The sequence below is a fragment of the Pseudorasbora parva genome, chromosome 12, assembly GCF_024679245.1.
Source record: "Pseudorasbora parva isolate DD20220531a chromosome 12, ASM2467924v1, whole genome shotgun sequence".
NCBI classification, from domain to species: domain Eukaryota; kingdom Metazoa; phylum Chordata; class Actinopteri; order Cypriniformes; family Gobionidae; genus Pseudorasbora; species Pseudorasbora parva.
Window position 1 is genome coordinate 13,903,339 of NC_090183.1, and position 12,944 is coordinate 13,916,282.

The 12,944-nt window shown below is 40.5% G+C and overlaps 1 protein-coding gene across 2 annotated transcripts; it reads left to right on the forward strand.

Moving 5' to 3' along the window:
* Positions 1 to 117: 117 nt before the first annotated feature.
* On the forward strand, positions 118 to 12,917 carry ino80db (INO80 complex subunit Db). 2 transcript variants are annotated; one of them, XM_067459268.1, is made up of 10 exons: positions 118 to 1,192; positions 2,718 to 2,964; positions 3,046 to 3,767; positions 3,850 to 3,949; positions 6,076 to 6,288; positions 7,663 to 7,769; positions 7,973 to 8,106; positions 8,192 to 8,424; positions 8,500 to 8,657; positions 10,764 to 12,917. In XM_067459268.1, exons 2-10 carry the CDS (start codon positions 2,747 to 2,749, stop codon positions 11,507 to 11,509), a joined length of 2,631 nt encoding a protein of 876 aa, XP_067315369.1. In that variant the 5' UTR covers positions 118 to 1,192; positions 2,718 to 2,746; the 3' UTR covers positions 11,510 to 12,917. The 2 variants fall into 2 exon arrangements, with proteins under 2 accessions (XP_067315369.1, XP_067315370.1); XM_067459269.1 differs by having other exon boundaries at positions 118 to 873.
* Positions 12,918 to 12,944: the final 27 nt, after the last annotated feature.

The following is a 12,944-nucleotide window of genomic DNA, read 5'->3' on the forward strand; positions in this document are numbered from 1 at the left end:
CACATTACTGGTATAAATTGTTTAAAATAAGGGTGTAGTAGAAAACCAAATATTCTGTTTTGGTTCTAGAAGGTAGGGTGAAAGTGTAAAGAGAAATTGCTTTCTAAAATAAGCAACCTGATTTCCTTAACAATGAAGTAGGATTAAGTGCAGTGGCAGAGTGCAGTTTTGCTCTGAACATTTACATTTGAGAGAACTATTAATATAAATTAATTTAAGATTATTCGACAAATAAAGTAATGGATTATCTTGGATTGTCTTACTGTTTAAAATGTAAAAAGTTTAAGTTTTAGTGTGAGTTTTTCTTCTCCCCCTTCTTGCTACTATGTCAGGATCATGCTGACATCACTGGCTGAATAGGGGGCAACATTAAGACACTTAGAAATCACATTACACCCAGTAACACCTGCTTCAGAGTTTATATCACAAGTCTTGTCGCCTTGATAATATTTATTGATGGCAACGTGGGGAAAATATGACTGACAAGAATGATATCGCCGCACGTGAAATTGCACTGAATTTGAAGTTGGTGATGTCATTCCAGGCATGGATGAGACGCGTGAGAGGAGGCTGTCGGAAAAGACTTTGGGGGAGATCCCTCAAACTTGAAATCAATGAAAGCGGCACAAATATAACTTCACGCTAGTCTGAACACTTCTGACAGCTGGACACGCAAATGCTTAATCTGTATAGTGTGTTTGCGAGATCTGTCATCTTTCTAAAAGCCGACAATGAACATACAAAGTTGAATTCCAAAATGGTTGCAGAGGTTGTTGTTGCACTGTTGGCTGTTGTCATGTCCCCCCAGTGCCTGTAGTTGTGCTGTAAGAAGCCTCGCATCCGATGACTAAACCAACACCCCCTTCTCTTTGTGTACGGCTAGTTTTATTTCAATATTGGACAAAGATGTGCCTGTAGGATTCGTACAAAATTATATCGACGCGTTAAAAAACTAAATCTGCTAGCGTTGCGTGGAAAGGTAGAGGCGGAATATCCCCGCTGAGAGTAATAGCCGTCGACCGTATGAAAAGATCAGCGTAGCTTGTTTAGCACAGGCCGCAGTGATCGGAGGTTGAGCTGCTGCCGGGAAGCAACGGACTCGAGTAAAGGTGGAAGGCCGCTTATCACGCACTGCAAGGCGGGTGCCTCGTTACTCGACTCGGGGGGATTCGGGAAGTTTCAAAGGCCAACGGTAACTACGAATTGCGCAGAAATTAAGCAATGTTTGTAGGCAAAATGTGTATTCGATACCAATTTTTCTAGTAATATTACTTAAACGTAAACTCACAAAACTAATCAAAATGTAACTAATAAATAAACCCCCGAAACTTTCAAATGTCTCCGGTCGTCGACAACGCATATTCTCGTTTGACAGGTATTTTGCTTATTATCGGTCCCGAGTTTCTCTCGAACCTAACTATATTCCGACGACCGTAACAAAGTTTCAAAATACGTTCGAAATATTTGTACGACGCAACAAAGAAATAGATTCTGCCGCTCTGATTTTGACTGTATCTTTCGGGAAAATAATTAAAATGTTTCTGCAGGCGCAACACCCAACTTGCTCAATCCTTGCCTCAAAACTAACTGATAGTGCTGCCCAAGTACATGATAGAGTAGTAGGCGGGTTGTCCACCGTCCCCTTGCGTTTTCAAAGTTGCTTTGCATGTCAAACGTATTGTACTCTGCCCAAACACTTTTACGATTCATCGTTTTATGATTTAGTTTTTTACTTGCTAAAAGCTCTTCTTACACTAGCTGTTTTTCTCAAGTGTCATTGATTGCTTAAAACAGGGGCTACATTTCCATCTTCCTGTCACTTTAATATTTAATGGTTTGTTCTGTTTATGCTGAGCAGCCTACACACTGCATAGTTTCATGAGTGCTTTGAAATGCAGAGTTCAGATTTGTTAGGTTTTGGAGGTGACTGCAACATGAATATTGAAAGCTATTTTAAATGGGAGATCTCTCAATATGCTGATAAGTGTCGTTTTTATATTCATGGTTTTGTCGCTTGATAGCTGATGCATAACCTTCATAGTTTTTATACATTGGCGAGTGCTAGGAACTCAATAAGAAGGAGCACAATAATAATGGAAGAGCTGAGAGGTTTGATGTCTGTGCTCTTCAAATGTCAACTATCATTATGTCACTGCAGACTTTACAGTTTGGTGGAGCTGTAGGGAAAACTGGAGCTTGCGGCAACTGAGATTAATATAATGATGATTATAAAGTCTGGAATATACTTGCTGACTTTGTAAATGGTTACGTATTAAAAAAAGAGCATCACACACTACCAGACTATAAAGTAATGTTGAACGCAAAAAAAGAAACACACCTAGTTGCAAGGACACGCATGACGAATAAAAACAGTATATCATACTTTGTGAAATCTAAAAACAACAACATCCAACTGCCCAAAATCTGTGCTCGATTTCATAATGTGGCAAAAGTGTTGTATTTCAGGTTTAAATTGTATAGTGCATTTAATACCTGATAAAAAAATTGTACAACTAAATTGTATTTTTATATAAGTAACCTAAATAATTTATTCAATTACAACTGTAAATGTAAAGCACATTTTCAGTTTTGATTTAAAGTGTGTTTCATTGACCAGTGCTTCTTTGTGCACTCCAAAAATTGAAATTTGGTAGTTGACTCACTGCTTTCATCACACTTTTTGTCTCATTTCACATACCGTTTTTTTCTTTCATCAGCTGATGTTCCGTAGAGTTCCAGCCCTGGGATGTACGAAGGCAAACACATCCACTACTCGGAGGTGGACCACAAGCCTCTATGTTCATACAGTCCAAAGCTTTGCAAGCAGCGCAGGCTCAATGGTTATGCTTTCTGCATCCGCCATGTGCTTGAGGACCGGACCGCTCCCTTCAGGCAGTGTGAATATGTAGCCAAGTACAATAGCCAGCGCTGCACAAACCCAATACCCAAGGCTCACGACCGCAAGTAAGTTTGTGGATTAACAAATGTTTAAAGAAAAGATGTGCATGTTAAAAGAGTACTGAAAAGAATCTGTTTGTCTTTTAGGTATTGTAATAGTCACCTTCAGGTTATGGGTGTCCTTCCCAAGAAGGAGCGAAAGAAGAAACAAGATACCATTGAGTCTTTGGCCCTCAAAATTACCGTTCCATCCCTGGCTCTGAAAACTCACAACGGTCTTGAGCTATTACCTCCATCCCCACCACCCTCCCTGGCTTGTCTGCTTCCCTCAGATCCCTTTGCTATTTGCAGGGGAGAGAAAATGGTAAAATCAAGTGGCACATTCCTGAAAAAAACCCAAGAAAGCCAAGCTCTGAACCATAAGCAGAAACCGGAAAATCACAGTGTGGATCCAGCCTTCCCAAACCATCTCAGAACCTCTTCGCTTTCCTTAACCCTTCCACGTCCTTGTCTCCCTCCTCCACAGAGTGGAAGACCCACGCAAACACCCATAGTTCCCTCCTCCCCTCAAGCAGCAACCCTACAAACTCCTGCAGTTCGTTCAGGTTTATTATTCAAAACCTCATCAACAATTCCGGACAGCCATAAGGGCTCAATAGACACGGTTCCAACTGATATCAAAGTTAAACTGGACCTTAATCATGCGTTTGATAAAGAGGTTGCCCCTGCAGCTTCCGGTATGGCACCAAGCCGTGATGACATACATAGACGATTAAAAAAAATGCAGCAACATGCTCCATGTTTGCAGAAGTTCCACAGATTGATGGACCAACACAAAGGATGGCACCAAGACCTGAACCCACATTTAGGTAGGTAATTGTGACCTGTGATTTTGAGATTTAAAAACGAGTCTAGCTTTAGTTTGTTTTAATGACAAAGATTTTGTTCTAGGGCTTGATTGGTCAGAAGACAGTGAAGAGGAAGATGGAGACGTGGGGAAACTAGTGTCATATCAGTGCCAGAGACTACAAGAGAAGCACTCTGAGGAAAGGTACAGTAGTCCATCAGTCTGACAATCATCCATCCGCCACCTATTTTAATGCCAAACGCAAAGATTAACCCACATTATAATGCAGAGCTCTGGAATACTTGATTCTAATTGGTCAATTGTGGTATTCTGCTAGCCTAGAAATCTAGACGCACCCTAGCGGCAGCAAATCTAATCTTCCCGCGAGTGTTGTCTAGCAACTCTCAATACCCCTCTGAGCTGTAATCACCTAACTCTAGCTGGGCCAATCACATCATGTATAGAGTCGGTGGGCGGGGCCATAATGATGACGGCCGAGTTGCGTTTGCGTGCTTCTAGTAAACACAGAAATTGGTGAATGGCAGTCTTTCGAATCAGCTTTGACCACGACTCTGGAAGACTTGGAGTTAAGCTTTTCTTTGAGAAAAGAACAAAGAACGGCACTGAAGTCATTCGGAGTTCCGAGTTTTGCCGACCGGATACGGTGAATGTTTAATCTATCAACAAGCTCTGTTTCACCTTCGTTGCTCCGGTTGGTTGTAGCGATATCCTATCGCGTGCAGAGGGAGTTTGAAAGACAACCGTTTATCCCGCCCCTCGGATTGAGCCCTGTCAATGGTGAGTTTCCAGACCAAACATCTTGATGTGGGTCTGGCTTGTTGTCAGGCTAGTATTCTGCAGCTCTTTTTTTATATAACGACTGCTAAACTGCAACTTTTCCTATCACTACATGGCTTCTATCTCACATAATTGAATACTTTTATCTCAAATCAATATTTATAATCTCTTCTCATATGAAAGAGTAAAGTACAAATATAATTTAGACTTTCAATTGCTTTAGCTGGGTTTCCATCCAAATGTGAAGCGAATCTTTTCAAAGTTCAGTGGGAAAAAAGAAAAACAAACGTCAATTAGGTGCATTGGTAACCTAGTAACCAACAGTAAATAAAACACCATCAGCAGAAACAACCAAAAATTCATGTGGGAATTTATTCGGAAAATTTGTTTCCATCTCCCATTATTTGCAAGAATTCTTTTTTTGCACAAGTCAAAAACCACCTCAAGTGAGCGTAAAAACATTGTTTGCGAATTAAGGGATTTCTTCTTTTCCGAAATTTGCTGTTTCCATCACTCGTTTCTGATGTGATGCATCAAAATGTGCATAAAAACAAGGTGATGGAAACACAACAAGTGATCCTTTAAAGTAATGTTTGGAAGGCAAAAACCAGCGGAGCGATTCTCAATCTTTTTTACTCCAAGGCCATTATTGATTACAACGATATTTGAAGGCCTGACATTCCTAGGTAATGTAAATTAAATAGCAAGATTCCAGAATTTGAATGTTCTGAACGTTTCCACTCTTTTTAACCAAAGAATTTACATGCCTTTTTGTTCATTATGTACTCGATAAGGATTAATTAATAAACTATTAAAAGGAATGTTTTTTTACTCACTTTTACTTGCTACCTGCTACTTTTAATTTCTAATTGATAAAATATTTTAGAACTTATCATACTGTAAATACAAAATACATCATGTTTATTCATTATAAAATGCCCTTTTTTTATTTACGTGACTTTTTCAGGTTTTGAAATGACCAAAGATTTGGCAAAATAAATTTTTCAAGACTGTGGGAACCCTGGCTCTTTAAAGCAAAATTAAGAGTAAAATAAAATCAGAAATAGCTTGTGTTTTTGTTGTTTTAGCTTATTTCAATACTTACTTTGTCATATTTAGGCCCCCTGGTTGAGAACCGCTGACATAGCGCAGGTGTTTGCAAACCTTTTCATGCTCAGACCCACAAATAGAGATAAAAGGAATCTTGAGACCAACAATATTTTTGTGTAAAATTTGTACATTTATTAGCCAAATTAATAGCAGACTTCAGGTCATTTAGTTAGTATGTTCATCCATGTAAATAACAGACTGATAATAGTAATAATTTAAAATTGGACTGGGTGCTGAGAACACTGCAGTGATCTGTGACACTTAATCTAAATAAAAGTTATGACCACCAATGAACATATTTATTGAATTTGACTGGCATGGCATGAATATGAATGCTTTTTTCCACTATATGACCCACCAGTGTATCGCAACCCACAGTTTGAAAACTGCTGATCTAGAAAATTCTCTTTCCCGTCTCACAGTGCCAGCAGTTCCCGTGCTGAGCGTTTGGCTGGCTTCTGCTCATACCTGAGACAAAAACACACGCACCTTTGCAGGGAGCAGAGGGGCTTCAGGAGAGAGAGGAGATCCCACCATGCCCTTCGTAAGGCCCTGCTGCAGGCGGCAAGAGAGGAACCTCACCACACCGCACAGATTATTCAGGAACAACATAATGAGACCTCCACACCCTCCAGGTAAAAATACACATGCATTAGGGTTTTAAAGATACATTATGTATTGATGCGATATGATGATGCAACGCAGTGACTTTTCAACAACTAGAATGCCACATTTTATTGTGTATTTCTTAATTTTAGAGAGCAGGCTGAAAGACCTGTTATATTTTGTCTGCATTTGTGAATTAAAGAGGATGTATTATGCTTTACATTTTTAGCTTTCTTTAGTGTGTAATGTTTCTGTTTGAGCTTAAAAAAGATCTGCAAATTTTACAAAGTCCAGTCTATGAGAGCTATTCTCTACATCAGTAAGCAGTGTTTCTGAACGGCCTATAACATTTTGATTGTAGGCTTGAGTTTCATTCCGGACGTAGAAGTCAATTTTTCCCGCCCAAGCCATAGAAATAAAGGGGGATGAGGCCCGAGTCCTCTTTGTTGTGTTTATTTCCACCTCAGGCCTAATGTGGTTATGGTAAGGGTGTGACATTTCAGAAACATGCTCAAATCTGTTGACCAATCACAATACACTGATCCAGCTGATCAGTCAACGCACATTGTGCTTTTCAGAAGGAAAAGAAGCCCCTCCTTCTGAAAGCACAATGTGCGCTGATTGGTCTGAACAGAGCGTTACTGGCAGACTGGAAAGGGTGGTGCTGCAACTGTGTAAAATGTGTGAGAAGCGAGGTGTTTTTTTTTAAAGGAACACTCCACTTTAGGCTCATTTTCTAACTCCCCTGCATAATATCATTGTACCTGCAAATTTCCTTGATCATTACGCAGGAATGAGAGTCTAGTTCCTAGCCATATTGGCCTAGAAAATCGCAACTTTTAATTTTCTGTCGGTCTTAGTACACGATGTAACTACAGAAGAGTCAAGTTTTAAATAGGAAAAAGGTCTTTGGTCGAAAGTATTCAGTCATTTTTGAGCGAGATGCTAACGGTCTAATCAGATTCAATGAATTATGCTAAGCTATGCTAAAAATGCTACTGCCAGATCTGGAAATCCACTGAATGGATTTGAAAACGGTAAATCTCACCTGTTTAACAAAAATGAGCCTTTTTTTTCTCAAAAAAAGGTGAGTGTTTCTTTAACGTTCAAGCACAAACACTTGTTCTAGTAGACCCTAAAATCGAACTAACTAGTAAGTGGTAAAAAAGACCACTTCCAAAAAAGTAATATCCAAGAAATTGCTAAATCAATCGCAGGCCCCTGAATCAATTCCTAATGGTATCTCTTCAAGATTTAAGATATCAGCGAATATCATATCGCTGACTAAGAGAATTGATACCAGATCTATCAAGTTTTCTAATGAAACGTGCAATTTACACCTCTGATGTGCTCAACATGTCTTCATGTTGCATTAGTTGTTTTCTTATGTTTTGATTCCACAGCACTGCAGTACCATTGGCTGGAGATGACTCAGGTTTGTGTTTGGCTATCGTGAAAGGTGAAGACTGCAGAAATTCAGCCTTGCCGTTCACCAGGCACTGCTTTCAACGTATCCTCTCAAAGCTCCTTTTCTTCGAATTAGTCAGAACAACTCAGATGTAGCTAAGAAGCAATAGCAGACCGCTTTTGGCTGTTCGTCTGCATTCAGAACGATTTTTCCTGTGACTTTAACAAACCATCTGCTTTGGTGATTGACTAACGTTTTACGGTTTTCTGCGTTCCCTGTGTTGTGTCCTTAATGGCACTCTGTAGATATCCTTCAGAACCATTCACAGCAGCTTTTCTCCAGCTGCACTGCTCGCTTTGCAGATGGAGCTCAGTGTTCCATCCCTGTCTTTGACATCACGCACCAGACGCCACTTTGTGATGAGCATGCCAAGAAAATGGTGAGAAACAGAAGACCGCTTTGTTGCGTAATAAACTTTTGCTAGTAACTAATTTAACCAAATGTGCGCTAATGGTACTTTACAGGACAATTTCCTTCGAGGCGATATCAGCCGGAGAACGTACCACCACCACCAGCAGATTCAGAGGCACAGGCCACTGAAGAAAGCCAAGCCTCCAGCACTCAGTAAGAAGCATAAGAAGAAAGGCAAGCGAGGAGCACCAAAGCGCCCTCAGAAACCAATTCCTCCGGCGCTACCCCAGGGCAACCTGGGAATGCCTTCCATTTTGTGCCTGCCCACTCAGCCTTCTGGCATAAGGTGAAAGCCGAGTGTGTTTGCATGTGTTTCTGTGTGTGTCTGCGACTGCGCACTCATTGACTTTGTGTTTTACAGGAGCCCTTTAACTCCCGATTTAAGTGCAGATGAATTTCCAGACGACATCACCAATGACATCAGTGACATTCCACATGACCTAGAGTTGAATCAGGAGGATTTCTCAGATGTTCTCCCTCGACTCCCGGACGACTTGCAGGACTTTGATCTTTTTGAAGGTAATATTGCTATAATATTAGGGAAATCTGATTCAATAGAGATTTTTAGATTTGATTAGATTCTGATTAATTTCTGCATATTTGTAATAATGTCTATTTTGCTTTTAAAAAAAACAAAAAGTGGACACAATGTTCCATTTTTTTGTTCATTTATTCAAGGAAATACAAATTATTGGTTACACTTTAGTTTAGGGTCCAATTCTAAACTGGTTGCTTTGTTGTTTATTAGCACATATTGATACCTTATTCTGCATGTGTAACGGAGGCCAGCTAGTAGTAGTTGCTGTGCGAGTAAACCTCACTCCTCTGACCTCAACTGACTAGAGGTTGCAGCCTTTAGCCTCCTTGTTAGAGCGTCCGATTCTCATGCTGGTGGACCCGGGTTCGAGTCCCGGTCAAAACAGAAGGGGTTAGGCTTGACTTCATTCTACATCTCTAATCCTACCCAATTACTAAATGTAACAGCTTCCTTACTAACTATTAATAAGCCATAATTAGTTTATTGAGGCAAAAGTCATAGTTTATAACTACTAATGTGCACAAAATAAGACACGAGGGAGTTGTGGAGAACTTTAAATACCTGGCCTCAGTTTTGGACTCACAGGTGAGCTTTGTTGAAAATTCAGAGTACATTTTCATGCTCGCAGCAACCATTTCTTCTTCGAAAACTAAGTGGCCTTGGAATTAGTCAGCGTATTTTAGAACTGGTGTACAAAATCCATTGTAGAGAGTGTTTTAACCTTTCATCTTCCTGCCTGGTATGATCACTTAAACTGTAGATCTAAGAACAAACTTAACAGAATTGTGTCTATGGCAACTAAAATAGTTGGTAGACCACTGAAGCCCTTAACACAACTTAATGTTGAAAGGGCAAAGAAGGCGGCGAGAGGTATCCTTGCAGACAGCTCTCACCCTCTCTTTAGTAATTTTGAGCCCTTGAAGTCAGTAAAGCGGTATAGAACTAGCCTGACAAGCCAGACCCACATCAAGATGTTTTGTCTGGAAACTCACCATAGACAGGGCTCAATCCGAGGGGCGGGATAAACGGTTGTCTTTCAAACTCCCTCTGCACGCGATAGGATAGTGCTACAACCAACCAGAGCAATGAAGGTGAAGCAGAGCTCGCTGACTGAATAAACATTCGCCGTATCCGGTCGGCTAAACTCCGAACACATCTTCCCTTTTTAAGAACTTCAGTGCAGCTCTTTGTTCTTTTCTCAGAGAAAAGCTTAACTCCAAGTCTTCCGGAGTCGCAGTCAGAGCTGATTCGAAAGACCGCCGCCGTTTGCCAATTTCTGTGTTTTCTAGAAGCACGCAAACGCAACTCGGCCGTCGTCATTATGGCCCCGCCCACCGACTCTATACACGATGTGATTAGGCCGTCCAGATTCTGAGGAATACAGCTCAGATAGGTATTGAGAGTTCCTAGACGACACTTGCGGGCAAATTAAATTTGCTGCCGTTACGGTGCGTCTAGATTTCTAGGCTAGTATAGAACCCCTCTAGCAAACAAAAACGTGAAAGGCTTGAATTTACGGGTATGTCCCTCTTTGGCTAATGTACTTTCAAGATGGAGGGGCAACATGACGACCAGCATTCGAACCCCTCACCCGTATGTATTTTCAATGGCATATTATAAACTTACGAGAATACTTTATAACTTGAAAGAAGTAAATATACAATTCTGAGCACATATATTTTTGAAAGAACTAAGTGCTTTTAGCTTAGAATAAACTAAAAAGTTACACAGTGTAGCTTTAACTCAGTGGTCCTTCAAACTGATTAAAATCTTTTTGAATGGCTCATTAAGATGACAGCAAGAGTTTGTGATTGAACAACTCAATAGAAGACCTGTTTTTTTGTTGTTGTTGTTGCTTTTATTTAGTTTTTCCTGCAAACTTGGGATAAATACGATCTCTTCTACTGTGTGGGACTGCAGGAAGTAGTGTAAATCAGGCATTGAGGAAAAGATTGGGATTTAAAAATTTTATATTTTTACCCTTATACCCTTTATACTTTCAATGTCTTTTCTTTTTCTCTGTCTTCATTTCTCACTTTGTTTACAGTGATTTGATATTATGTAATTCATGTTTATTTGTCATATAGGTAAGAATAGTGAGCTGTTGCCCACCTCCGAGGAAGCAGAGGAATTGGTTCGCGTTCTGCAGGCCATGAGCTCTTACCCAGAATCCCTTGCATGTCTAAGCGGAATGGCTGAGCTTGGTCCCGTAGAAGGGGTGGATTGTCGTAGCATGCCGGGGGGAGTCGTGGATCTACTGAGTGCGCGGCTATCTGCTGAGACTCTTTCCAGCCTGGAGCTGGACCCCAGTCTGCTCCCCACCTCTGAAGACGCTTTCCCCCCATCACCTCCATCACCACAGCCCCCTCTAACTCCTCCATCCTCTGTGGGGCATCTCACAGACAGCATATACCCACATAGACAACCTCATCTCCTAGCTAAGATGGATAACTCCAAAGCAGATCTGAGTGATCTGCCCCTTGGCAAGGATGATGACATCTCTCATGGCTCCTGGGGTGTTCTCGCCCTTTCCCTGAGCGACTCCTCACAGTTTCACAGCCTTATTGCCTCGGACGGCCTGCTGATGTCCACAGCCCTCTCGACACCAATGACCCCCGTGCCCCCAGCGGCCTGTCAGCCCAGTTCGGCCCTTTCCGCTTTGCACCAGAGCAGCCAAACTGTCCCCGTCACTCGCTCCACACCCACATCCTCACCCTCATTGCCATCGTCCCAAACCAAGCACCTTCTCCCCCCACTGTTCAATCACTGTGGGATCCCAGCAGACTTACAGCCGCACCATAGTACACCGGCGCCCCCTATGGACCAGGCCTGAACTGCAGGCAGAACCAATTATTTGCTACAGTCGCAGTGTTCAGGGAACATGTTGCAGGTATTTTTTCTTTTTTTCTTTTCCAAATGTCAGGGTTATTGTGTTTGTCTCTTCAGTCCTCTGCATATTTTTCCCTCACAAAGAAAGAACATCAAGCAATAAATTTCCTTGCCGTAAAATAGTTGCTTTTTTCAAAAAGCAAAACATAGATGGATTTTAGCCATTAATATCACTTGTATCCTTAAACACATATTTAATATATTTATAGAGTAGCAGTCTGCACAACTAGTTTTATTGATGAGTGAAAATGTGTGGTATCTGGTGAAAATGTGGTTCTTGTTTAGAGGTAATGGGCAAGCTTGTCAGTGGCAAACACAAGGGGAAAGGTGTCATGGTTGTATCACTATTTTGTCCCGTGTGATGATTAAAAAGCTATTTGTTTTGGCAGATGATGTTTATGTGCTTTTAGTAGCCGTTAAACTATGGGGTCTTGCTCTAAGTGTAAGTGCCTGCCATAAAAGCTGTGTAACACCTTAATAATTAGTGTATTACAATTCAACAAAAATTACACTTTGTGTTGTCACTTAGTAAAAACCTGTGAATGCAGAAAATGACACTCCTGAAAATATTAAGGCATTTACTCCCTGTTTTTGAGTCCTCACGCAAGTAATTACCTTCTCACGTTACCGTAAAGTTACTTCAGAGTGTTAAACTTTGATTCTGAGTGTTCAATGTGCTCCTGTGTAAGGCCGTTAGCTGAAGTGATAGCAGTTGTGGGAAATAAATGGTGTAAAGCTATAGTTGGTTATCTTGTCATGGCTTTTAAAGAAAGTAGTTATGATGCCTTTACCCTCATGTCATACCATGTCTACATTTGCATTTTCCCATTTATGTTCTTTGCAGATGCTTTCTTACCAAAGCAGCTTCCAAGAAAGCCTCTTTTTATGTCCACAACAGAAAATATCTATATATCAGTATATCTAACTGAACCAATATAATGAAATCATGTTTGGGCAGTTAAGCTTTTAAAGAGAACTGTTTAGTATAACCTTGATTCGATATCATTATAAAATGAATAATGATGATGTAAAATTGTGGTTTGGGTAGACTTGCCGTTGTACTGGATAATGCTGCTTTTATCAACAGGCATACTGACAGATATCCTTGCACACAGAGGGTCGTCTCATATACTTTTATACTTATTCACTGAATGTATCAAGTCAACAAAAAAAGTTTATTATAACCTATTAAAATGTTATGGTCCTCTTCTTTGTTCAAGGTATTTTTATGTCTTGACATGTTTACTTTTGTTACTTAAGTGCTTGGATGTGGGCGTGTGTGTAGACAATGTGTAAGAGAAATTCTATTTGTTTTATTTGAAATGTGTGAATTAAAACTGCTATGATCACGATATATGTGCACTCATTATTTCAATCTG

Excerpts from the sequence above, each read along its gene's own strand:
- ino80db (XM_067459268.1), top strand. The coding sequence starts at position 2,747 with ATGTACGAAGGCAAACACATCCACTACTCGGAGGTGGACCACAAGCCT. Across the intron at positions 2,965-3,045 it reads CCCAAGGCTCACGACCGCAA|GTATTGTAATAGTCACCTTC; the intron begins GTAAGTTTGTGG and ends TTTGTCTTTTAG. Across the intron at positions 7,770-7,972 it reads CACCAGGCACTGCTTTCAAC|ATATCCTTCAGAACCATTCA; the intron begins GTATCCTCTCAA and ends GGCACTCTGTAG.